The following is a 26066-nucleotide window of genomic DNA, read 5'->3' as shown; positions in this document are numbered from 1 at the left end:
CATATCTACACTACGGATGGCGCCGTGCATAATATCTGACTCTTCCACCATTTTCTCAAGACGCATCATAATTTGAGATTTTGTCCCGGACGTCATTGGAATTTCCTTACTAGCTTTGTCCAACATTTGACCGGGAACCTAAAAATATAAATTAAATCATGACTTTTTGTGATGCAACAGAATCGTTGTGTATATAATTCAATGGGTATATATATTTGTACCTCTTTTTGAGATTTAGGATTTGTTTTTGTCCCGGACTTCGTTGGAATATCCTTACCAGCTTTTTTCAACATTCGACCGAGAACCTAAAAATTCATATAAATTAAATCATGACTTTTTGTGATGCAACAGAATCGTTGTGTATATAATTCAATGGGTATATATATTTGTACCTCTTTTTGAGTTTTAGGATTTGTTTTTGTCCCGGACATCGTTGGAATATCCTTACAAGCTTTTTTCAACATTCGACCGGGAACCTAAAAATTCATATAAATTAAATCATGACTTTTTGTGATGCAACAGAATCGTTGCATATATAATTCAATGGGTATATATATTTTTACCTCTTTTTGAGATGCAACCGACTCGATGCGTCTTGAAATCCCTTTACCAACTTTATGTGTGGGTCTTGTAGGAGTCTAACATTACCATGTAATAAGGATTGATTAAATATCATAATTGTAGCTGAATTGAAATGTGAATACTAAATATTCATAATCATTTAGAACATATATACCTCGGCATCTAGGAAAATTAGATTTGACAGCCATCCAACAAAGGATCCGACTGCATCTCGCATCAACGTTGTCTCTGAAACAACGTCAGGTAATGGTAGAAGTGCGTCCGTATCTAATACAAGGTCAACCGAAACTTTCATATATCCCACCGGGAGGGGATTATGGTGAAGTAATTCACCCGAAGTGTTGTGCACTTTTCCCTTGCCAACTATGCGATAAGTTGGTGACGATAGATACAGCTGACAAGGTGTAATGCCCTAAACCAATAATAAATATGTTATTGTTAACGTGTATATGTGTCAAGTAAAAAAGTGCTATTTTAATTTCATAATAACATATATAATTACCTCGGGAAATTTCGGTTGACAATTGATACTAACTCGGTCACTAGTATCTTTTGCCTCGGAACCGCGCATTTCCTCTCTATACCTTGCATTCTCCTTTTGCAGTTCGAGTACTTGTGCCCTTAACTCCGCCAAGGTCTCCATCACCTCTTTGTTGGTAGGATTTTTTGTTTTTGGTTTTTTATAAAATGACGACGGAGTCACACCAAAACCCTTACCCCTCACACGACCGGAATACTCAAGAACATTTAGTACTCGACTAAGTAGGCTCCTGCAATCCTGGACCTCGGTTGAAGGTAAGGTTTGGGATAAAGTCTCCTGAAATATTATTAGAAGAGATTAAAAATGAATTATATGTCTAACAAAATTTTCGATATAATTAAAGAAATAATGTTATATATACTTACACATTCGTCATAAACATTTTGAACCGCTTCAACGACATCCTCATCCTTCCCAACCCGAGCAGCCTTCCACAATACGTGCTCCGGAAGAGATGTTGCGTCACTTTTCTCCTCGGCTAGCTACACATTGAATCAGATTATAAGATCATCAATTATAACAGATTGTGACAATGTATAAGCTCATAGCATTTGAATATACTCATAATTCTTTGTTGTAACCGTGCATATCCCGTACGCCCTTTTTTGTACGGATACGCGGGTTTTGATGCCCTTTTCCGATTTTTGTCGCTTACTTTCTGGATAAAAAAGTTTAAGGCATATCAGAACCAAGTAACTTAACAATTGTATAATACCATAATTAATAGACATTACATGGAATTTTTCGTTTCTTCGTTTGGCGACAAAGTTATCCCATTCTTCGGCTGAAATAATCTCCGCATACTTCATTGACCGTTCTGCTTCAACAAATTTTCCTTCCTCATCCTTGAGAAATTTGTTGGACAAAAAGGATCGAAATCCTCGGAGTCTTTTTCTGGCCAATTGAATATAATATTTTTGTCGGCTTTCATCGATGTGAAAGGATCTCTAAAAAACATACACATGGAGTGTGTTATTATAAGTAATATTATAACAATATATGGTCAACAAATAGTCAACAAAAAAAACATATAACAATATATGGTAAGTACGTGTATCTCGGACCATATTTTTTCTTTGCCAACCTTCAATTCCGGACTTCTCCAATTATCACATGTAATCGGAATATGTTGTCGAACAAGGAAACCAATGTAACTTGCCAACATTGAACCGTTAGGCTCAATTAGTTGGTCTTCAGCACTCCAATGTACTTCGAATTTTTCACCCTTGTCTTTTGCACGAATGATTGACTTCATAACAGTCAATCCTCGTTTATTTTCATTTTCAACATTGTTACGTGATCCACTCGCGTCATGGGTATCGTCTTGGTTACTAGCCATTTTATCTGTAATATAGAAATGATTCAGTAAGACCCAAGTAAGACAATGACCATATTCGTGAAGCTACACAAAAAACACATTCATATACCTTCCATTTCTCTCAGGTTACAACAATCTAAACTCTCTCTTTTTTTCATCATTATTGAATACAAACTCACACACACCTACTGCATACAAAAGACCAATGCAAACTTATGATGTTTGGAACATGAACAAACTTGCATCCATAATCATCAAACTTCCAAGCACAAGCTCAAACACACTCCAAATGACATCAGTTTTCAATCAGAAATAAAAAACCTTACATAACCATACAACATACAACATTCAGTGATCAAAACCATACACAAAAAAATAACAAAAAATGATTTTCAACAAGGTGCTCATGAACACCATATAGTGCTCGTTTGCCCTAAACAACATTAATCAACATAATGCACAAAATGTAAAACTCAGTTTAGAAAATGCCCTAATCAAACACCTGAAAATACAAACTATTGAGAGAAATACCTTCAAGGTGACGGTAACGATGGAGAAGAAAGTGAACAGCGACGGTGGACGCAGATAACTCAGTGAACGTGAACGCAGCAACAGAAAAAGGCGACGACGACGACGACGGTGAGGGAGGGAGAACGAACGGAGGACGAGAGTAATCGCAGTAGAGAGAAAACCCAGTTACGTAAACGAAATAGCATATAGCGAGGGAAAATAAAAAGACATGCAGTATATGTTATAATTTTAATGTTTACTAAAGAGGACCTTAGAGGGCGCTTGTGTAAAAAAAGCGCCCTCTAAAGGGGGCCTAAGAGGGCGCTTCTAAAAGCGCTATCTAAGGCTTTCCAAAAGCACCTTATAAACTGGAAATGTACATGGACTTAGAGAGCGCTTTTTTAAAAGCGCTCTCTAAGGGTACCCTTAGAGGGCGCTTTCATAAACGCGCCCTCTATTGGTGTCCCTCCATTTCCTCATTATTTTTCCGCTTCACTTTAGAGGGCGCTTTGTTACAAAAGCGCCCTCTAAAGTGCGCTGTCTATTCCAGTTGTTCGCTCCTTATTTTTTCTCTTCACTTTAGAGTGCGCTTTTGTAATAAAGCGCCCTCTAAGGTGCACTGTCTATTCCAGTTTTTGGCGTAGTGAAAACTACGAGCTCGGGTAATCCAATCTCGACACATCGTGCAAGCTGGAATTTAAAAGTCACAATTAGAAAATTGAATCATAAGAATTATAATTTGTAAAATGTATGAAAAACATAGCAATCTTGTCGTAAAAATAAGTTCGTATCATAGGAAAACCGAATCGTTGAAGTCTAAAATTTGAGAGCGCAATGAATGGAACGGAACAGTAGAGAGAGTTTAATACCTAAACAAAAATATAGCAAATCATACTAAAATGTTTTTAACTCAATGATTCTCAAAATCGATACAACATAAAAACTAAGGATTTGAATGCTTAGGTGAACCAACCTCACTACATAGCGCCAACGACCACAAAATACAAGAATGATCTGTAAGGATGATGCAAACATAAATGCACCTGCGTCGCACGCATCACTACAACAAACAAGACCTTAGACAGCGCTTTTTTTAGCCTTAGACAGCGCTTTAAAGCGCTGTCTAAACCTCCGCTGCTAAAGGTTTAGACAGCGCTTTTTTAAATCTTAAAAGCGCTGTCTAAGCCCCCCCCCCCCCCCCTTAGACAGCGCTTTGGCCAAAAGCGCTTTATAAGACCCTCTTATTTTAAATTTTTTAGGTATACCTTAGACAGCGCTTTTGAAAAGCGATGTCTAAGCCCCACCCCCTTAGACAGCGCTTTGGCCAAAAGCGCTTTCTAAGACCCTCCTATTTTAATTTTTTTAGGTATACCTTAGACAGCGCTTTTCAAAAAGCGCTGTCTAAGCCCCCCCCTTAGACAGCGCTTTTGCCTAAAGCGCTTTCTAATCCCCCCCCCCCCTTAGACAGCGCTTTTTACAAAAGCGCTGTCTAAGGTATACGAAATTTTTTGAAGCTTTTGTTTTAAACCACATTTTTTCCAGGTTTATAAACCAGAATTTCTACCTGTTTTCAACCAGATTTTGACAGACAATTATCACATTTTATATATGCCATTTTGGCCTTTTTTCTACCAATTTTTGGCTAACAAATATATATATATATACCAATTCAAACCAATTTTGCCTTAAATGTATCAAAATATACACAAATTTATGAACAAACATTGAGCTTTATCATGAATTGACACCACTCCTCTTTGATTTCGTCCACTTGATCCTTTGTATAAAATGCACACTTGAATTCATCAAAGTACTACATAATAATATAACATATTTTGAATTAATTCCAACTATTTAATTATATGAGATATGTGTAAATATAAAAATAACTCATAAGTTAGAAATACATACATCGGTGGGAATCTTTAATCGGCCCAAAGCAAGAGTATCTCGCATAAACCTCAACATGAAATACCCGCAATCTATTTGATTACGTTGTTGAGGACACTACATATGAAAAAAAAAATATGGATTATAAATCCTAAGTTTTATCAAGTGTCATCACTAATATAATAAAAAATGTGGTAATTAAAAATATACCCCCACTTTAATCCATGTAATGGAGTTGGCGCCCCTCCTTGAGGTTTGGATATCGCGTTGGGCCCGAAAAGCTTGTAGGACGCTAATAAAATAAAAATGAAGCAATTAGAACAATTCACATAAACTAAGAAAAATTTTGAACATTCTCACTTACGTGTCAATTAGGACCTTCATATCCGGGTATGTTGTCCAATCATTTCCTAACGAGTCAAGATAATACACAATTTCTCGGATAGGATTGATTGCGAGCAACAACCAATGTCCACTGTAATGATTAGGCAAATGTTAGATGGTAACTTGGAAAATAATTATAATAGATGAATTTAGAATGAAATGCTAACCCGGTATTAAACGGTATAAAAAACAACTTCTCCGCATCTTTATTGTCCATGAGGATCCGAAGAACGTACTCCGTCACGGTATCCGGTCTACTTAAGATTAAACCTAAGTTGACGGTCGCGGGTGCTAAGAATCCGAATGACACGTCCAAACCATTGGGGCGCATCAAGTTGTCATACAAAAACCTAATATAAAAACATCATTAACACCTCTTTTGAAACATAAAGTAAACCGGATTAACATAAAGTAAACATCATTAACATAAGTTGTTTAATTAATAAAACAAAGTAGACCGGATTTACCTAATATATGTATTGACAACGGTGACGCCGATTTCTTCATGACTAAAAACTTGCATGAAGTCTTCATTACCAATCATTTGGTCGTAATCAAAGCCGAAAATCCCTACCTCCATATGTACAGTCCGAACACCTCCGGTCGGTATATCGGTCATCTCTAGAAATGTCCTGAGGCACGACCTATACTTGGTGGTAGGTTTTTTCCTAGCTACGGTCTTCTTAGCACCAGAACTTTTTACCCGTGCGGAGGCGTTGCTAACCTCCTTTTTTTGTTGTGCGGAGGCATTGCTAACCTCATTTTCTTGAAGCTACATGTCATATAAATAGTTAGATCAAATTAAGAATGTAACAACTTCCATGAATATATGTCATATAATTGTATATTACCTCTTTTCTTGAAACCGTGGACTCGGTATGCCGTGGAATCGCATTATCTTTTGATTTGGATTTTGTGGGAGTCTATTTAACATAACCAAGGAAAATATGTAAGTAAAATTTTAAGCATAAATTTTAAACTTTGAATATACACATTAAAGTTAACATAAGGTTTAAGCATACCTCATATCCTACGCATATGAGGTTTGTCGGCCATGCAACAAACGAACCTACTGCTTCGTGCACCGTTGTTGCATCCGAATCATCGCTAGGATATGGTAATGCTGCATTCGGCTCAACTGCAATATCAACTGATACCTTCAAACATCCAGCAGGGAGCTCTCTAGTGTGGAGTAATACTCCGCTAACGTTATGCACTTTTCCCTTGCCAACCATCCGATAGTATGGTGACGACAAATACAGCTGACAATGGGAAATGCCCTAAAACCAATAATAACAAGAAATCGTTAATGTGTATATATGTCAAATACATAATTTAAGCAAATAGTTCAATTTAAGACAATTATATGTAATTACCTCTAGAATGTTCGGCTGAAAGGTACAGTTGATACTGTCTTTGTCCGAAGCATCTCTGTATACTGTTGAGGCGCTAGCCTCTCTTTCTCTCCTCAATGCATCAAGCTCAGCTTGCATGGCTTCCAATCTTGCATGAAGCTCCCGATTACTAGGAGCCTTTCCTTTTTTAATACTCAGGGAGGTCGGAGTGACTCCAAATCCCTTACCCCTCACCCGACCAGAATACTCAGGGACATCTAATGCCCGACTAAGTATGCCCTTAGTATCATCGGGAGATAAAGACTGAGATAGCTCCTCCTGAAAAATCAGATGAATACCGTATACTTGTCAAATATTTGTGTATAAAAATGTTATTCAATTAATGAAAAAATGTTATACTTACACATTTCTGGTATACGTGTAAAACTTCTTCTTGAGGAACTCCAGATTTGCCCACACGGGCTTCCTTCCACAAAACATGTGCAGGAAGAGATGTTTCTGAACTTTCCTCCTTCTGCAGCTACACATTAAGTCATACAATTTGATCAGATAAAACTAATATATGATGAACAAATTTGTTATCGCAATTTATAAATACTTACCATGGATTGTTCTAAGCGTCCATATCCGACACGTCCTTTTCGGTACGGATATGCGGGACTTGATGCTCTTTCCCGATTTGTAGCACTTATTCTTTGAAAAACCGGGTCTTGTCTTTTGGATTTGAAAGCTTCCCATTCTTCAGCCGATATCAAACTTTCATATTTTTTAGGAAGCTCCGCATCCACAAAATTACCATCCGCATCCTTAAGGAACTTGGATGATAAAAATGTCTGAAACCCTCTTAGAAGCTTTCCGGCCAATTTCATACAAAAACCTCTTCTTTCTTCTTCGATGTTAAAACATCGCTAAGAAAAACATACAGATTGATAGTTAGTATCGGTAATTGAAAAAACATAATTGATACCGTATAATTAAGGGCCAAATGATTGTACCTTTATCTCACTCCAAATTTTTTCTTTGGACTCATTCAGCTCTTTGTTTCTCCAATCATCACATGTAATGGGAATTTCATTCCTTACTAGTGCACCGATAAAACTAGTTAAGGTATGCCCATTAGGTTCTATAAGCTGTCCCTGGTTGCTCCAATAGACATCTAGTATGATGCCTCGAGATCTTCCTTGGACCACCCTTCTCATTACTGTGATGCCTCTTCGAATTTCTTCTTCCGCGGATACTTTTTTACTAACTTCCTCATGTTGGTCATCAGCCATGTCTAACCTGTAATAAACCAAGGAAACCATCAAATATCAAATATAACTTATAATCAAAGCAATTGAAAACAAAAAAATAAAGAAATCATGCATTATCAGATATAACTTATAATCAAAGCAATTGAAAACAAAAATATAACGAAATCATGCATTATCAGATATAACTTATAATCAAAGCAATTGAAAACAAAAAAATAAAGAAATCATGCATTATCAGATATAACTTATAATCAAAGCAATTGAAAACAAAAATATAATGAAATCATGCATTATCACATATAACTTATAATCAAAACAATTGAAAAAAAAAAATAAAGAAACCATGGATAATTTACCTAAGTCACTAACATCTCTTTCTTTTCTTTGTTGGAATATTAATCACTTGTTTCTTAGCAATGCGTACGGATGAATTGCATATTCGTTACGAAACAAAATGCAATCGTTAGGACAAGCATGTATCTTATCATAGCTCATGCCAATAGAGCACAACATTTTTTTTGCCTCATAGGTTCGATTAGGAAGAACATTATCATCCGGTAGCATTTCTCTCATAAGGGCCAACAACTCTGTGAAACTTTTATCCGACCATTCATTGCCCGCCTTTAAGTTGTACAACTTTAATACCGCAGAAAGTCTTGAGAATTTAGTGCAACCTTTGTACAACGGTTTCTCTGCATCGCTTACCATCCTCTCAAACATTTTAGGACAATCATGAAGATCTTCTTCCAGTGCTTCTACAATCTCTTCAACTCGATCACAATCGTATGTTTCCGTGTCTTTGTCGTATGAAGCATAGGTCGTATTACTTTTTCCACTCGATTCAACATTCTCGTTAATTTTCTCACCATGAAATATCCAACACTGATAACTTTGATCAATTCCATGCCTCAGCAAATGCGATTTCAATCCATGTGCGTCAACCTTACCAATATAACAACAACGCAAGCAAGGACAATGCATTCGTCTGGGGTTTTCAGCGTGTTGAACAACATACTTAACGAATTCCAAAACCCCACTCTCGTACTCTTTGGTCATTCGATCGGCACAGATCCATGTTTTATCCATGGTTTTCCTACTTATTAAAGTAAACAATTAATCCAGACGAAAATACATAACTAAGGTAGTATCTTTGAATATCCTAACAATTATAAAGTTCAATTCATTTTAAACTTCAAAAACCTATACATAACCAATGTTAATATAAACTTCAATAACGTATCCGATACGCCAATATACCAACTTTAATTACCTCATCACTTTCATTTTTTATATTACAAGAATCAAACTTTTTCTATTACAATATACCTATAACTATACCTATAACTATATTAGAGTTCGTTCAATCATTTTATGGGAGAAATCTTGTTCCTTTAGAATGAAAGTGAGATGAACAACACTTTCACAGTTAAAAAGAAAAAAAACTACCTATTCAATCTTCAAGTATAATCACTAAGGAAACATGAAGTTTGAACAATATTGAACATCTAAATCCAAAATGATATTTAGAGTTTAAAGTCAAGTAGACACAGACACTGTAACAAAACAATGTATGAAATTTAATACTACCTACCTACCTTTTTATGTGGGAAAACCATGTTTCATGTCCAAAATCTTATGTGTTCAATCTAAAAGTCTATAAATGGACCCCATTACTCGCCTAAACTTTATATTCAAATATTTGGACAAAATACTTGATGTACATGTAGAATAATGCAACAAAAATAGTACTCATAATTAATGTGATATTGTTAGGTATTCATATTTGCATATTAGATGATAAAGAAAGATGCTTGCACTTACATAAAGACAAGAACAAGAATTTTTATTTCTCATTCAGTTAGGGTTGGCAATTGAGCATCAACAGTGTATTTTACAAACAAAAAGAGCAAGCATTGAACCAAACAAAATAACAGAGCATGAAAAATACTGATGAAGTTATTTACAAATACTGATATTTCCCTAAATGAAGAACATACCGAAATGAAGGATTCTTCAAACACTTTCAGAAATGAAATATTCTTCAAACACTTGCAATGCCTGAAACCAAATGAATGAAAATGTTAAGAAATGACGAACAAAACGCAGTAGAAATGACGAACTGAATCAGAAATGAAAAAATGCAGAAATGAAGAACATACCGCAGTAGAAATGACGTTCTGAAACCGATTCTTCAAACACTTTCTGGTATTGAAACCGAATGATTACAATGTATTCTCGTTCGCTGTTAGGGTTCGCTGGAGGGGTTTAATCGCAGGAGGGAAAACAAAAAAAACTGAGAACGAAAATAGAAGTCTGAAATTTAATTTTAATTAGACCTTAGACAGCGCTTTTGTGGAAAGCGCTTTCTAAGATATGCCTTAGACAGCGCTTTCCAAAAGCGCTTTCTAAACCCCCACCTTAGACAGCGCTTTTGGTTTTAATTTTTTTTTAATTGAAAGACTTTAAACAGCGCTTTCTCAAAAGCGCTGACTAAGGTCTATATTTAAAAGCGCTTTCTAAAAGCGCTGTCTAAGGGGGGTCTTAGACAGCGCTTTCTAAAAGCGCTGTCTAAGACCCCCCCTTAGACAGCGCTTTCATTATTTTTTTAGAACATTTTCCGTGTTTTATTTTTATTTTAACCTTAGACAGCGTTTTCTTTTAAAAGCGCTGTCTAAGATGCGCTGTTAAAAAACCTTTTTGGCGTAGTGCATGATCCTTAAAAATCTCTACACACACTACGCCAAAAAAGACCTATGAGAGCGCTTTTTTTGGCCTTTAAAAGCGCTTAAAAGCGCTGCCGTAGGTGGCGCTGCTATAGGTTTTAGCAGCGCTTTTTGTTTACTAAAAAGCGCTGCTAAAGGTTGTCAATAGAGAGCGCTTTTTAGTAAAAAGCGCTGCTAAAGGTGGTATATAGACAACCTTTAAGAGCGCTTTTTACTAAAAAGCGCTCTCTATTGACAACCTTTAGCAGCGCTTTTGAGTAAAAAGCGCTCTTAAAGGTTGTCTATATACCACCTATAGCAGCGCTTTTTACTAAAAAGCGCTCTCTATTGACAACCTATAGCAGCGCTTTTTAGTAAAAAGCGCTCTCTATTGACAACCTATAGCAGCGCTTTTTACTAAAAAGCGCTCTCTATTGACAACCTTTAGCAGCGCTTTTTACTAAAAAGCGCTGTCTTTTCCTCTAGTAAAATAACAAAATGCTGCCTTCAGTTTAAGCCTACCATTTCAACCTGTAATATTTTTTGGGAATAATCCCATAAACCTGTAAATCAAGCCTCTCTAATTCAAGCATTTGGAGTCATAATTCAAGCATTTGTAATTTTTTAAACCAACACAAGAATGAACACATTTGGAGTCATAATTCAAGCAAACCAACACAAGGATAGATAGGCACTGAACACATTTGGAGTCATAATTCAAGCATTTGTAATTTTTTAAAGCAAACCAACACAAGAATGAACACATTAATCTATCCATGAAATTAAAGATATCACTAAAATTATAAAGAACTATACACAAGTCAAAACTAATATGTTATACGGCCTATTTGGAGTCATAACTAATCTGTTAAAAATATAAAGAACTATATACTTGCCAACCAGAAACCATTCTTCATCAAAGTATTCATGTTATTTTGAAACCATTATATACTAATTAATCTTTTCTCAATAAAATATTGACACAATTCCTCCTTGATTTGTTCCAACTGCAGTCTCGTGTAATGAGCACACTTGTATTCATCAAAGTACTACATAACAAAACATAATATGCATGATTTAGTTAAAAGTAATAAATAATATGAAATATTCGATAAATATTAAAACAAATCCTAAGTTATAAATCCATACCGTGATTGGAATCTCTATTTGATTCATATTAATGATTTCCCTCATAAACCTCATTACAAAGTATCCGCAATCGATACCGTTGCGCTGTAGAGGACACTACATAGAAAAATAAATAAGAATGTATAGTTATCTTTTCTTATCAAGTAGCATCACTATTATAAGCAAAATTGTGAAAATTAAAGTACCTGCACTTTTATCCACGTAATGTTGCTGGATTTAGTACGTGGTACTCGAGCTTGTCTTTGAGATCGGAACACTTTTATTGATCTAACAAAATAAAAACATATATTTAGAACAATCTCACATAAATATACACGAATATTTAGAACAGTCTCACTTACGTATCAACTAATTGCTTCATATCCGGATAATTTGTCCATTCACCATCTATCGAATTCAGAAAATATACCACTTCTTTTAAAGGATCAATAGCAAGCAACAACCAGTGACACCTATAAATTAAAACAAAAGTTTATATGGAAATTTTTTACGTAAAAGAAACAATTAAAGATTAGAATAAACTTAGAATTAAAATCTAACCCTGAATTATACGGCCAAAGATACAAGTTGTTTGTACTGCTGGCCATGAATCTCTTGACTAAGTACTCTCTACATGAATCCGGTTCCCTACAAATTAATGCTTTGTTGACCAGGGAGGAAGACACGAAACGGAATCTGTTTGACAATTGATCATTCCCGCGCGTGAAATTGTCATACAAGAACCTTCAATAAAAACATAATAAACATTAGACTATTTTTATTGAAATGTGTAAATAAATTGTTCAAGTAATTAAATAATATATAGATCGGATTACCGGATGTATGTGTGTATAACACCGACGCCTAATTCTTGATGCCGAAAAATATGTTCCAGATCTTCTTTTCCGATTGTTTCAGTGCATGAATAACCAAAGATATCTTCCTCCATATCCAGTAAGCGAATAGCACCAGCTGTTGCCATATCTGATGAGTCAACAAGTGTTTCAAGAGATATCTGGTATCGAGGCACAAAAGCACCTTTTTTTGGCAAAGAAGTCACTGGAAGATCCCTTTTGTTTTTCTGTCGACTACCAATTTTCTGGCTCAGTTGTTGTGACCCTTGAGCAAATACCTATAAATCATATAACATAGGTAAATTATAAAATCATGCATTTTTTGATTCGGATCATATAATTAACACTTTCAATATACCTCTTTTTGTGATGCAACAGACTCGTTGTGCCGCAAAATCCCTTTATCCTTAGATGCATTTTTTGGTTCAGAATTGACATTTGAATACTAAAAGATTCATAGTGGTTTTTGAATTCAACATACCTCATCATCAATGAAAATGAGATCCAAGGGCCATGCAACAAATGATCCTATTGCATCTCGCAGCAATGTTGTCTCTGAAACAATGTCAGGTATCGGTAGCAACGCATCCTTATCTAATACAACATCAACCGATACTTTAAGGTGTCCATCCGGGAGCGGTCTATGGTGAAGTAAATCTCCCGAAGTGTTGTGCACTTTTCCCTTGCCAACTAGGCGATAAGTCGGTGACGATAAGTATAGCTGACAAGATGAAATGCCCTAAACCAATAATAAATATGTTACTTTTAATGTGTATATATTTCAATTAACATAAATGTGCTATTTTAATTTCAAAATAACATATATAATTACCTCGGGAAATTTATTTTGACAATTGATACTGGCTTTCTCACTAGTTTCTTTCAACTGTGAACTGCACTTTTCCATACACCTATATCTCTCATTATCCTTTTGCAATTGAAGAACTTGCGCTTGTAATGCCTGCAACGTCTCCATCACTTCTTGATTGCTAGGATTTCTTCTCCTTGGATTCTTATACAAGGAAGTTGGAGTACAACCATGCCCTTTACCCCTCACCCGACCGGGATACTCAGGAACATTTAGTGCTCTACTAAGTACGCTCCTGTTCTCCTGGTCCTCAGCTGTGCTTATCGATTGAGATAGGGTCTCCTGAAATTCATTTACATATCGGAAATTATTAGTGGAGATAAAAAAATTAATTATATATTATTAAACTTTTGATTTAATTAAAGACACAATGTTCTACTTACACATTCATCATAAATATGTTGAACGTCATCCCTAACAGTTCCATCCTTTCCCACACGAGCTTCTTTCCACAAAACATGTGGCGGAAGTGATGTTGCGTCACTTTTCGTCTCGTCTAACTACGCATTGACACAAATAATAAGATAATCAATTATAACACATTGAGACAATTAATAAGATCGTAGCATTTTTGTATACTTACAATTTTTTCCTCTAAGCGTGCATATCCCAAACGCCCTTTTTTGTATGCATACGTGGGATTTGACGCTCTCTCGCGATTTGTGGCACTCACTTTCTTGAAATTTTCGTCTCTTCTTTGGTCTACAAAAGCAACCCATTCTTCTTCTGTAATGAAGATCGCATACTTCACTGGATATTCCGGATCATATTCAACAAAAAAATTTTCTTTGTCCTTAAGATACTTGTTTGTTAAAAACGTTCTCCACCCTCTGTGTCTTTTTCCGGCCAATTGAAGTATATACTTTTTTCGGATAGTTGTATCTTCAATGTTAAAAGACCTCTACGAAAAAATATTGGAATAGAGTGTGTTAGTATAAGTAATTTAAACACATTATCGTCAATATAAAGAAAATATAAACAATCATATATTGTACCAGTATCTCAGTCCAAATCTTATCTTTAGCGCTACCCAACTCTTTATTACTCCATCTTGTAGCAGTGATTGGAATGTGCATACGAACAAGTGTACCAATGTAGCTTGCCAACTTTGCAGCATTATACCCAATTAGTTGGTTATCAGCATTCCAATTTACATTATATGTTACTGCTTTATCTCTATCACGAATGATACTCTTCATAATAGTGATGCCTCGTGTAATTTCTTTTTCTGAAGTATCATCAGGAGCATTTGCATCTTGTGAGTTTTCTTGATCACTAGCCATTTAACCTGTAATAAAGAAAAAATATAAAAATGAAATGAAAAATATAAAAATCCATAATCAATAATCCATATATATATTGAATAATATAAAATGACATAGGCTATAATTAAATTTTCTTGAATGACATAGGCTATAATTATACTATTACCAAAAATTCATTTTACACTACAGTGACCATCTTAAAAATTCACATAATATTAAAACATCATTTTACAACATTAAATAGGATTGCCAAAATATGACTGTAGCAGACAAAGTTATGCGAAAATATGAATGTACATTTTGAAGTTTAACTGTTCATTCAAACCAACATGTAATAGGATTGCCAAAATATGAGACATTGCTCTAAGTTCTTGAAACCATATCACATATATCACTGTAGCAGACAAAGTTATTCCATTTGAGTATCCAACATTTAACATCAAAATCACTTTCTGAAATTTCAGTAATAGTTAGAATATGAGGATACAATGGTGCAAACATATCAGTTCATTCCTTCCTACTTTCTCAGCAAATTTAAACAAATGTTGAAAAGGCACTGATTCTATTAGAACTCCCAACATTATTTCTAAGTCAATGGCGATGCAAGTTACAGAATATCATTTATATCAGAACAAGATGAAACTTTCGGTAAGTTACAGAATATTAAGCAAACATAGTCACAAACTCTAATAATCGATACTGACAAATAAATAACCCATAATGTAGCAATGCAAGTCCATTCAAACCAAAATCGACCACCTATTCTTTGACTTCTAGGGCAAAACAGAAAGACACGAAAACCTAACCTTAAAACGCAATGAGATTTCCAGGTATTGAATCCTTCTCTTTCGAATGCAGTCTCTTTCAAATTTGCAGTGTTTATCGTTGAGATTTCCAGGTACTCTGTGGAATTTTTTCCAGGGCAGCGAGAGCTTCGAACGAGAGAGAGTGAAAGAGGGATTTCTGAAAGTCAGGGATTTTGTAATATTAGATTTATTATAATTTTTATAAATGACCTATGAGAGCGCTTTTACCATGAAAGCGCTTTCATAAGTGTGTGAGACTGAGACCTATAAGAGCGCTTTTACCTTAAAAGCGCTTTCATAAGTGTGAAACCCATGAGACCTATAAGAGCGCTTTTACCTTAAAAGCGCTTTCATAAGTGTGAAACTCATAGATGTGAGACTGAGACCTATAAGAGCGCTTTTACCTTAAAAGCGCTTTCATAAGTGTCACTATGCCAAACAAGGGATTAGACAGCGCTTTTTTTGACATTAGACAGCGCTTAAAAGCGCTGGCTATACTGGCGCTGGTATAGGTCTTAGACAGCGCTTAATTTACTAAAAAAGCGCTGGCATAGGGGGGGTTTAGACAGCGCTTTTTCAGTAAAAGCGCTGTCTAAAACCCCCCTATGCCAGCGCTTTTTTAGTTAATTTCATGTTGAAATTAACTAAAAAAGCGCTGGCATAGGGGGGGTTTAGACAGCGCTTTTACTGAAAAAGCGCTGTCTAAACCCCCCCTATGCCAGCGCTTTTATTAAAAAAGCGCTGGCATAGGTGGTTAATTCAACAAAATATAGTGTAAAAAAGCGCTGGCATAGGGTGGGCTATACCAGCGCTTTTACAGAAAAAGCGCTGGTATAGCCCACCCTATGCCAGCGCTTTTTTACACTATATTTTGTTGAATTAACCACCTATGTCAGCGCTTTTTTGATAAAAGCGCTGTCTAAGGTCAAAATTAAAATGCCTTTACCAGCGCTTTTTGCCTAAAAGCGCTGTCTAAGACTCCAAATTTTGGAGGATCTTTTTATACGTTTTCACCACATTATTTAGCACCTGTAAATTGCAAATTTCAGCAGATTTTCATAAATTGGAGCTTGAATCCAATCTATATGCACCTTATAGTTCAACACATTGTAGTTCTATCTTCTGAATATGCACATATACTTGAAAATCTATATGCATTATAAACACATTATAGTTCAACACAATATACTTCTAATTTCAGCAGTTTTTTGAGTATTTATATATATACTTGAAAATGTTTGCCTTTACAAAAAATCTACACATTTCTAATAACCTCCAAAAATGCTAATCAAAATGTATTTCAACACATTCTAGTTCTATCTTCTAAATATGCTATATAACCTGAAACAACACCAAATAAAGATTGTAGTAAGCAAATGGAATTCACTCAAAGTTATTCAGATCACATTCAAAATTAAAGTAAGAGTTCAATACCTCACAAAACCTGTAGCTCGATAATGAATTGACACAATTCCTCTTTAATTTCATCCAACTGATCTTTTGAGTAATAAGCACATCTATATTCATCAAAGTACTACATAATAATATAACATAGTATGATTTAGTTAAATCTATTTAATTATGAGAAATATGTGTTAAATATGAAAATAACTCATAAGTTAGAAATCCATACATCAGATGGAATATCTGTTCGATCCATAAGAAGAGTTTCTTTCATAAACCTCAACGTGTAATATCCACAATCTATATTATTACGCTGTCGAGGACACTACACATGGAAAAACAATATGGATAAATATCCTAAGTTTTATCATGTGTCATCACTAATATAATCAAAATTGTGATAATTAATATACCTCCACTCTATTCCATGTAATGTTATTGGCTTTTCTCTTTGGTACTTGAATTTTTCTTTGTGCTCGAACAGTTTGTATAATGCTATAATGAAATATAAACGAATATTTAGAACAATTCACATAAATAAATAAGTATACACACGAATATTGGGTTATTTGCACTTACGTGTCAACTATCGTCTTCATAGCAGGGTATGTTGTCCAATCATTGTGTAAAGAATCCAAATAATACACAATTTCTTTAAAAGGATTTATCGCGACCAACAACCAATGTCCACTGTAATAAAACAAATGTTAGATGGAAACTTTCTACACGACGTCAAAATATGAAAAATTATAACAGATGAATTTAGATTGAAGAACTAACCCGTCGCCGGTATTAAACGGTAAAAAGAACAACTTTCCTCTATCTGTGTCGGCCATAAAGCGCTCGACTACATACGTCCTGACTTCATCTGGTTTTCTTATCATTTCGGTTAAGTTCGTTTTCATGGGATTTAAGAATGAGAATCTTTGCTCCAACCCACGCGGACCCATCAATTTGTCATATAAATACCTTATATAAAAACATCATTAACATTTAGACTATTCATATGAAACGAGTAAATAACTTGTTCAAGAATTTAAACAAAGTAGATCGGATATACCTCATGTATGTGTTGATAACACCAACGCTTAATTGCGTATGATACAAAATTTGATCAAAATCCTCTTTACCCAATGGCTCGGCATACTCAAAACCAAAAATAGCTCCATCCATAGGTATTAAACGAACACATCCATCCGAAATATCTGTCGTTTCTAAATATGTATGGAGGCACGCTCTATACTTGGAAGGATTTTTCTTTTTAGCCCCGGTCCTCTTGGAAATTTCGGTCTTCTTAGCAACAGGAATCTAAATATCATATAATTAGTAAGGTGAAGTGTAAGATGACGAATTAACAGGAATCTAAATAGCATATAATTGTGATGTACCTCTTTTTGCGATGCAACTGACTCGATTTCCCGCGCAATCCCCTTATCTTTTGCTTTGGATTTTGTGGGAGTCTAATTAACATTAACATGTAAAAAATGTGTACGTAAAATGCGCGTAAAAAATTTGAATACCTAAAGGTTCATAATGGTTTTAAGCATACCTCATATCCTACGATAATGAGGTCTGTCGGCCATGCAACAAATGAACCTATGGCATCTCCCAATAAAGTTGCATCCGAAACATCGTCAGGATGTGGTAATAACGCATCCTTCTCCAAAGCAATATCAACCGAGACTTTCAAAGATCCAGTAGGGAGCGGTTTAGTGTGAAGTAATTCACCCAAATTGTTATGAACTTTCCCCTTGCCAACCATCCGATAAGTCGGTCTCGCTAAGTAGAGGTGACAAGGTGAAATGCCCTAAAACCAATAATAAATATGACATTTTTAATGTGTATATATGACAATTAAATAAATTAAGCTAATTTAATTTCATAATAAGATATATAATTACCTCTGGAATAGTCGGTTGAAAATTACAATTGATACTATCTTTGTCACTAGTATCTTTAAAACCCGCTGCTCGATCTCTTTCTCTTTCCTTTCTTAATTCAAGAACTTCAGCTTTTAATGCTTCCAAAGTTTGCTGCAGTTCTTTATTGCTAGGAGTCTTTTGTTTTTTAATATTCAAGGATTTTTGAGTGATCCCAAATCCCTTGCCCCTCACCCGACCAGAATACTCGGGAACATCTAATGCTCGACTCAGTATGCTCCTGCAATCAGTGTCTTCATATGGAACTATAGATTGAGATAGAGTCTCCTGAAAATCATATGAACATACACACAATAGTAATGTTATTGTCTTAAGTAAGTGTCAAAGTCAAAGTGTTCGAAATTGGACGATTCAAAAGTGTCAAAGTCAAAGTGTTATTGTCTTAAATAATGCTATACTTACACATTTCTCAAATATTTGTTGAACGTCTTCTTTAATCTTTCCATCCTTACCGACACGGGCTTCCTTCCACAAAACATGTGCCGGAAGAGATGTTTCAGAACTATTCTCCTTTGTTAACTACACATTAAGCATAATATGATCAAATATAACTCATGACAAAATATGATCAAATATAACAAGTATATCAATGCAATTTATAGATACTTACTATAGACTGCTCTAAGCGTCCATATCCAACACGCCCTTTTCTATAGGGATACGCCGGACTTGATGCTCTTTGCCGGTTTGTTTCACTTACACTCTTAAATTCTTGGGTTTTTCGTTTGGATTTAAACGTTTCCCATTCTTTAGGTGAAATCAAACTTGCATATTTAGATGGAAGCTCTGCATCAACAAAAGTACCTTCCGTATCCCTAAGAAAGGTGGTTGATAAAAAGGTTCTAAACCCTCTTAGTAACTTTCCGGCCAATTTGAGACAATGATCTCTTCTGTTTTCTTCGATGTCGAAACACCTCTACGAAAAACATACACACATTGCGTTAGTACAATTAATTTAAAGACATAATCGTCATTAAAAACAAATAACATCACATATGGTACCTTTATTTCACTCCATATTTTGTCTTTAGCTTCGTTCAATTGTTTATTTCTCCAATTATCACAAGTAATTGGAACTTCATTCCTTACCAATGCACCAATAAAACTTGTCAATGTTGATTAATATCAAAAATATATACATTTGTTAACATACCACAAAAGAATCAACTGCCCTAACACACAAAAGAATCAACTGCCCTAACACAAGAGAATCAACTGCCCTAACACATGAACCACAAAAGAATCAACCCAGAAGCAAACCTTTATCACTAATAAACTGCCCTAAATAAAGAAAGATGAAACGAACAGAAAATGCACTTACAAAAATGTAAACGGTGATGAACGAAGTGAGTGATGAACGCAGGAATCAAGAATGGAGGTTTTGGGAGAAGCAGTGATGATGAACGCAACGAGTATGAACGCAGTGAGAAGAAGGTTGTGGGAGCGAGGGAAATAAAATGGGTCTTAACGTACTGAATGAATTCATATATTATAATTTACTAAAAAAAAAATTTGGTAAATAAGGCCTTAGACAGCGCTTTTATGAAAAGCGCTGGCTAAGCTCACAAATTAAAATGGCCTTAGACAGCGCTTTGAAGGAAAGCGCTGGCACAGGAGGGGTCAATAGCAGCGCTTCTAAAAGCGCTGTATAAGGTAGGCCTTATACAGCGCTTTTTTTAAAAATTTAAAAGGCCTTAGACAGCGCTTTTGGGAGAAGCGCTGTATAAGGTGACCTTGTCAAAAGCGCTGTATAAGGTAGGCCATTTAGCAGCGCTTTTAAAAAGCGTTGTCTAAGACCATCCATTTAGCAGCGCTTTAAGCCATCTACGTATTCAGTTTCCTTATTTTTATTTTTTGTTAACGTGTAGCAGCGCTTTTGGAGAAAAGCGCTGTCTAAGGGGCGCTGCCAAAAACCTGTTTTGGCGTAGTGTGTGAAACCCATGAGACCTATAAGAGCGCTTTTACCTTAAAAGCGCTTTCATAAGTGTGAAACTCATAGATGTGAGACTGAGACCTATAAGAGCGCTTTTACCTTAAAAGCGCTTTCATAAGTGGAGACCTATAAGAGCGCTTTTACCTTAAAAGCGCTTTACACACATAGGCGAATTTTTTTTCAAGCTATTACAGCGCTTTTTTTAAAAAGCGCTTTCTTTTTGGTGCTGCCAAAAGCACTTTTTGGCGTAGTGACATTAATCACAAAATCAGTTAGATTAAGTAAAAAACATAATGGAAAATACAAGGAGTTTTGAGTTTTCTCAAGAACCAACCTCGGTGGGATCCACAATGTCATGGTATCTACCCGCCAGAACCACTGACAAGAAGGTGGTCGGCACATATACATGTGATGCGCCAATAACAACCGGTAGACGAGTCCCGAAAAAGCTATGTGCTAGTGTGTTTGTTCCCGCGACAAACAACAAGCTTCGAAAAATCATAGCTTTTTCTTTCTATTTAAAGGAAAGTTAAGTTAAAAGCATGGTTAGAGTAACACAAAAGTTATAAAATCAACATCCACACTATAAAAATAAAGGTATAACACTACTTAAAACAAAATTGGAACACATGTTAAAAAGTTTTGTTAGATAACAGATTATAAAATTGGACTCTTGTATCACCACTTTCCTTTCGGTTGATAAAATTTATCTTAGAAATTGGAGTTTCGGAAATAATCTGATTCTAAATCGAAAATAACAAATTTTAAATATGGATTCCATAAATAACCTATTTAAAAAATAACAAATTTAAAACCAGATTTTATAAGTTACTAGTTTAAAACCAAATATAAATAAAGTGGACGTGGTTATGTACTCTAATCACTATACAAACATCATTTTTAAAGAGCTTGAATTTTAAACCAGTGCTTCTAAGTCACTATTTGATACAAAGAAAACAAAGTTACTCATTTCAAGTAGAGACTTGGTAATCTCACCTTATTAATCAAGAAAATTACAGTAGTTGCATCAAACCTTCCTGACAAATGAAAAGCTTATGTAAAGATTCAGTAAAAAAAATAAAAGGAACATTGAAACATATAATAAATAAATGCAACAAATAAATGAAAGAAGTGGATTGTGGAATCAACTCACCGGTAAAGCGGCGGTTTGAATGGAACAAGGGTTGTTTCGGGTGGCTGCAAAAGGAAGAAAAGAATAAGACAACCACCTCCCTGCTTAGCTTCACCCAAAACTATTTTTCTCTTCACAGATCCCATTTCATCACCATAATCCAAAACTATTTTGTTAAAGAAACCATGAAAATTAATTTGATGCAGACAAGTGTAGTTGAGTAGTTTGAAACGAAAAGAAGATGAAACTTTTTGAATCACGGTGATCTGTGTTAACAGAACAAACAAAACAAAATGAAAAGAGAGAGAGGAAGAGACACTTTTGGGCAGTTTGATTGAGTACATGGCTGTGTTATAGTTGAGTGGGTACGATAGAGTTGTAATTTCTAATTCAGCTTGAGGGTATTTTTGTAGTTTCACATGAGAAGAAAATTTAAAAAATAATTGAACTACTGGTGGTGGCCCTCCCGGCTCCAATAATGCTCTGCCACTTTATTTGTTGGTCACGTGGTTTGGAAGCTTTTCTGTCCTTTAATTAGCCTTTTAAATTTTTTATTGAGTTATTCATCATTATCATTGTACTAGGAGCTTTATTTGGCAATGCCACCATCTTATTATTTATACTCAAGCATAGGTCAAGAGACAAGTTGTGTCTTGTAGTTTGAGATTGACAATTCAGTAAGGAAATGTTTTCTTCTCTGTTGAAGACTTGTTGAACGAAGGAAGATTATTAGTGATGGAGGGAGTTTTTGTTATTTTAGATAGATCAAAAGCTCGGATAAGGGACTTCTGATTGAATTGATAAAAAAATGTGCAAATTGAGGTTTGGAGTGGATTTTAGATGTGCAAATTGAGGTTTGGAGTGGATTTTAGATCTCTATAGGTGAACATTGAAGATTGAGTTAAGATATTGTGGAATTCAGCTTCGTGAGTTATATACACCAAAAGAGGAAAGAATCAGATTGAAACTGCTTAATTGTGTTTTATTTTCATAATTATCTAGTTCCTTCGTTGTATTAAACATATATTATAAAAATTGTCCAATAATGAAACACTACAAATTTTCAATGGGTTGTCATTGAAGACTGGATTAGATGAAAGCAATGATGAAAACCCTGAACTAGGATAATACATGTACATTCTTGGTTATCTCTCTTTTATTTTAGGTATAGTTTTGCATGATTAGGTTTTATAGTTTTCGTAGAATCACTTGTTTCTAGATTTTATTTATTTATTGTAATATCACATATCCTCTTAAATATTTAATTAGTTGTCAGTTGAAATCAATTGAGTTCCTATGTACTCTATTTTTTGTCAGTTAGAACAACTAGAGCTCTTATCTGCTCTAAAAGTTGTCAGTTGGGACCAATAGAGTAAGCAGTGGACTTTGAAGAGATCAATCCTTATTAAAAGAAAGAGAAAGATCATTATTAATAAGTATAAGAAGGAATATTGTGGAAACATTAATAATTGGTCAATTGGTACTATATGATAAAAATATCACTTGAGGGTATTTTGCATCATTACATATATATATATATATATATATATATATATATATATATATATATATATAAACATTAATAATTGGTCAATTGGTACTATACGATAAAAATATCACTTGAGGGTATTTTGCATCATTACATAATATTACTATACGATAAAAATATCACTTGAGGGTATTTTGCATCATTACATAATGTGTGTGTGTGTGTGCGTGCGTGTGTGTGTGTGTATGCGTGTGTGTGTGTGCGTGTGTGTGTGTGTGTGCGTGTGTGTGTGTGCGTGTGTATGTGTGTGTGTGCGTGTGCGTGTGCGTGTGCGTGCGTGTGCGTGCGCGTGTGCGTGTGCGTGCGTGTGCGTGTGCGTGTGCGTGTGTGTGTGTGTGTGTGCGTGTGTGTGTGTGTGTGTGTTGGAAAAGAAAAAGAAGTAGTGGATAAGAAGGAGAGTAGAGATATCATAAAGAGAAGAAGGGAAAAAAGAGAAGATAAAGGAAGAAAGAAAGAAGGAGAGAAGAGCTTGGGAGGAAAAGGAAGAAACAACCATGAAGGACCATCATCTTCATCAACATCATCTCGTCTTCTTCTCACCATCTTCATCAATCTTGAGGTGAGTTCTAGTCAAAAAACTTTGTGATTGATATAAGTTAGGGTTTATTGAATCATAGAGTAATTAGTAAGGCTTATGATAAAGGTACAAAGGAAGAAATATTCCATCACTTATGTTGTGATGGTATATGTCAAAATTATACTATATGGATGTGGCATGGTGAAATGGATACAAATGGAAACATGGTGTCACAAATTCACGAAGTTGATGTAGATGAAGATATGTATGATCGACTAGAAGATATTTTCTGTGACATTGGAGAATATTATTTTAGGAAATCTCATATTTATGATACTTTATGTAGTGATAAGGACACCCCCTTTATATAAGGGGTGTAAAATTTTTACACGATTGTGTGCGGTGTTAAAAATTTGTTTAATCTAAAGGGAAAAAAATGGGTGGTCGAATAAAAATTTCACGGAATTGCTTGATTTGCTAAAACAAATGCTATCGGAAGATGACAATTTGTCGGATCATTGTTATGATGCAAGGAAGATATAATGTCCAATGAGTTTGGAGTATATCAAAATACATGCATGCCCGAATTATTGCATGTTATACATGAAATAGTATGAAATTTTGGATCAATGTCCGGAATGTGGTGTCTCGTGTTACAAGTTGAAGGGCAACATTAATGATGACAATGATAATGTTAGTATGAAGCGTTCTCCTCCTAAAGTGTTATGGTACTTGCCAATAATTTCAAGATTCAAGAGTCTTTTTTCTAATGTGAATGACACAAAGAATATTAGATACCATGCAGATGAAAGAAAATATGATGGAAACATTCACCATGTAGTTGATTCTTTGCAATGGAAGAAAATTGATTCGTTGTTTCCAGATTTTAGCATTGAGCCAAAAAACCTTAGGCTTGGGTTTGCCATTGATGGAATGAACTCCTTTGGTAATATAAATACTAATCATTCTCCCTGGCATGTTCTTATCACAACTTACAACCTATCTCCTTAGTTGTGTTGAAGCACAAGTATTTGTTGTTAAGTATGACAATTTATGGACCCCGACAACCTGGAAACGACATAGATGTTTATCTAAGTCCATTAATTGAAAATTCAAAACTTTTGTGGGAGAAAGGCATTGAAGTTCATGATGCATATTCTGGTGAAAAGTTTAAGATGCATGCAATGTTATATTGCACAATCAATGACTTTCTTGTATATGGTAATTTTGCTGGATATAGTGTCAAAGGACATAAAGTGTGTCCTATATGTGAATCTAATAATTGTTATCACCAACTTGAGTTTGGGAAAAAGACCGTTTACCTTGGGCATAGAAAATTTCTAAAATTTGGTCATCCTTATCGTAGATTGTAGAAGGCTTTTAATGGGGAGCATAAGTTTGATATGGCTCATAAACCTTTAATCGGGGATGAAGTTTATCAACGATAGAAACACAATAATTTTATCTTTGGAAAGAGAGAAAAAAGGGCCAGTTGAGAAAAATATATGGAAAAAGAGGTTTATGTTCTTTGATCTTCCATATTGGTCAAGTCTCGATGTAAGACATTGTCTTGATGTGATGCATGTGGAGAAAAATGTGTGATGGTTCGATTAGAACACGTATAAACATTTCCAGGCAAGACCAAAGATAGTAAGAACTCTCGTTTCGATCTGGAGGCGATAAGTATACGAAAATAGTTGGCTCCAGTAGAAGCATAAAAAAGAACTTATCTGCCTCTGGCATGTCACACTCTATCTAAAACAAAAGGAAATCTTTTGTGAGTGTTTATATGGTATCAAAGTTCCTCAAGGTTACTCATCAAACATCAAGAAACTTGTATCAATGAAGGATATCAAGTTAATTGGTTTAAAATCTCATGATTGTCATGTCTTAATGCAACAACTTCTACCAGTGGCTATCTTGGCATCCTACCAAAAAGTGTGAGAGTAACTATAACTAGAATGTGCTTACTCTTCAATTCTATATGTAATAACGTTTTTTATTTCAAAAAATTAGATGATTTAGAAGATGAGGCTGCCCTAATCTTGTGTCAATTGGAGATGTATTTTCCTCCACCATTTTTTGACGTTATGGTTCACTTACTTGTTCATCTAGTCAGACAAATCAGACTTTAT

General features: G+C 35.0%; 3 protein-coding genes across 5 annotated transcripts; all 3 read right to left on the bottom strand.

Annotated features, from left to right (window-relative positions):
* Nucleotides 1-7143: 7143 nt before the first annotated feature.
* LOC127119376 (uncharacterized) lies at nucleotides 7144-7868 on the bottom strand. The gene is made up of 2 exons (XM_051049606.1): nucleotides 7576-7868; nucleotides 7144-7488 (listed from the first exon to the last, which is right to left on the bottom strand). Exons 1-2 carry the CDS (start codon nucleotides 7852-7854, stop codon nucleotides 7159-7161), a joined length of 609 nt encoding a protein of 202 aa, XP_050905563.1. The 5' UTR covers nucleotides 7855-7868; the 3' UTR covers nucleotides 7144-7158.
* A 3438-nt stretch (nucleotides 7869-11306) lies between these two features.
* On the bottom strand, nucleotides 11307-16023 carry LOC127119374 (uncharacterized). Of its 2 annotated transcripts, XM_051049601.1 has the most exons (13): nucleotides 15457-16023; nucleotides 14381-14673; nucleotides 13969-14286; nucleotides 13769-13885; nucleotides 13350-13667; nucleotides 12999-13256; nucleotides 12876-12923; nucleotides 12500-12795; nucleotides 12225-12407; nucleotides 12026-12136; nucleotides 11870-11951; nucleotides 11685-11780; nucleotides 11307-11584 (listed from the first exon to the last, which is right to left on the bottom strand). In XM_051049601.1, exons 2-13 carry the CDS (start codon nucleotides 14666-14668, stop codon nucleotides 11480-11482), a joined length of 2220 nt encoding a protein of 739 aa, XP_050905558.1. In that variant the 5' UTR covers nucleotides 14669-14673; nucleotides 15457-16023; the 3' UTR covers nucleotides 11307-11479. The 2 variants fall into 2 exon arrangements, with proteins under 2 accessions (XP_050905558.1, XP_050905560.1); XM_051049603.1 differs by lacking the exon at nucleotides 12876-12923.
* A 619-nt stretch (nucleotides 16024-16642) lies between these two features.
* Nucleotides 16643-22204, bottom strand: LOC127119375 (uncharacterized). Of its 2 annotated transcripts, none has more exons than XM_051049604.1 (16): nucleotides 21887-22204; nucleotides 21730-21770; nucleotides 21068-21247; nucleotides 19803-19884; nucleotides 19411-19716; nucleotides 19203-19319; nucleotides 18762-19067; nucleotides 18410-18667; nucleotides 18249-18320; nucleotides 17921-18168; nucleotides 17641-17829; nucleotides 17440-17550; nucleotides 17274-17355; nucleotides 17090-17185; nucleotides 16891-16990; nucleotides 16643-16797 (listed from the first exon to the last, which is right to left on the bottom strand). In XM_051049604.1, the coding sequence occupies exons 3-15, from the start codon at nucleotides 21139-21141 to the stop codon at nucleotides 16892-16894; spliced, it is 2040 nt and encodes a 679-aa protein (XP_050905561.1). In that variant the 5' UTR covers nucleotides 21142-21247; nucleotides 21730-21770; nucleotides 21887-22204; the 3' UTR covers nucleotides 16643-16797; nucleotide 16891. The 2 variants fall into 2 exon arrangements, with proteins under 2 accessions (XP_050905561.1, XP_050905562.1); XM_051049605.1 differs by having other exon boundaries at nucleotides 21730-21766.
* Between the last annotated feature and the right edge of the window lie 3862 nt (nucleotides 22205-26066).

The sequence above is a fragment of the Lathyrus oleraceus genome, chromosome 2, assembly GCF_024323335.1.
Source record: "Lathyrus oleraceus cultivar Zhongwan6 chromosome 2, CAAS_Psat_ZW6_1.0, whole genome shotgun sequence".
Taxonomy (NCBI): domain Eukaryota; kingdom Viridiplantae; phylum Streptophyta; class Magnoliopsida; order Fabales; family Fabaceae; genus Lathyrus; species Lathyrus oleraceus.
This window is presented reverse-complemented; position numbering and strand designations above follow the sequence as displayed.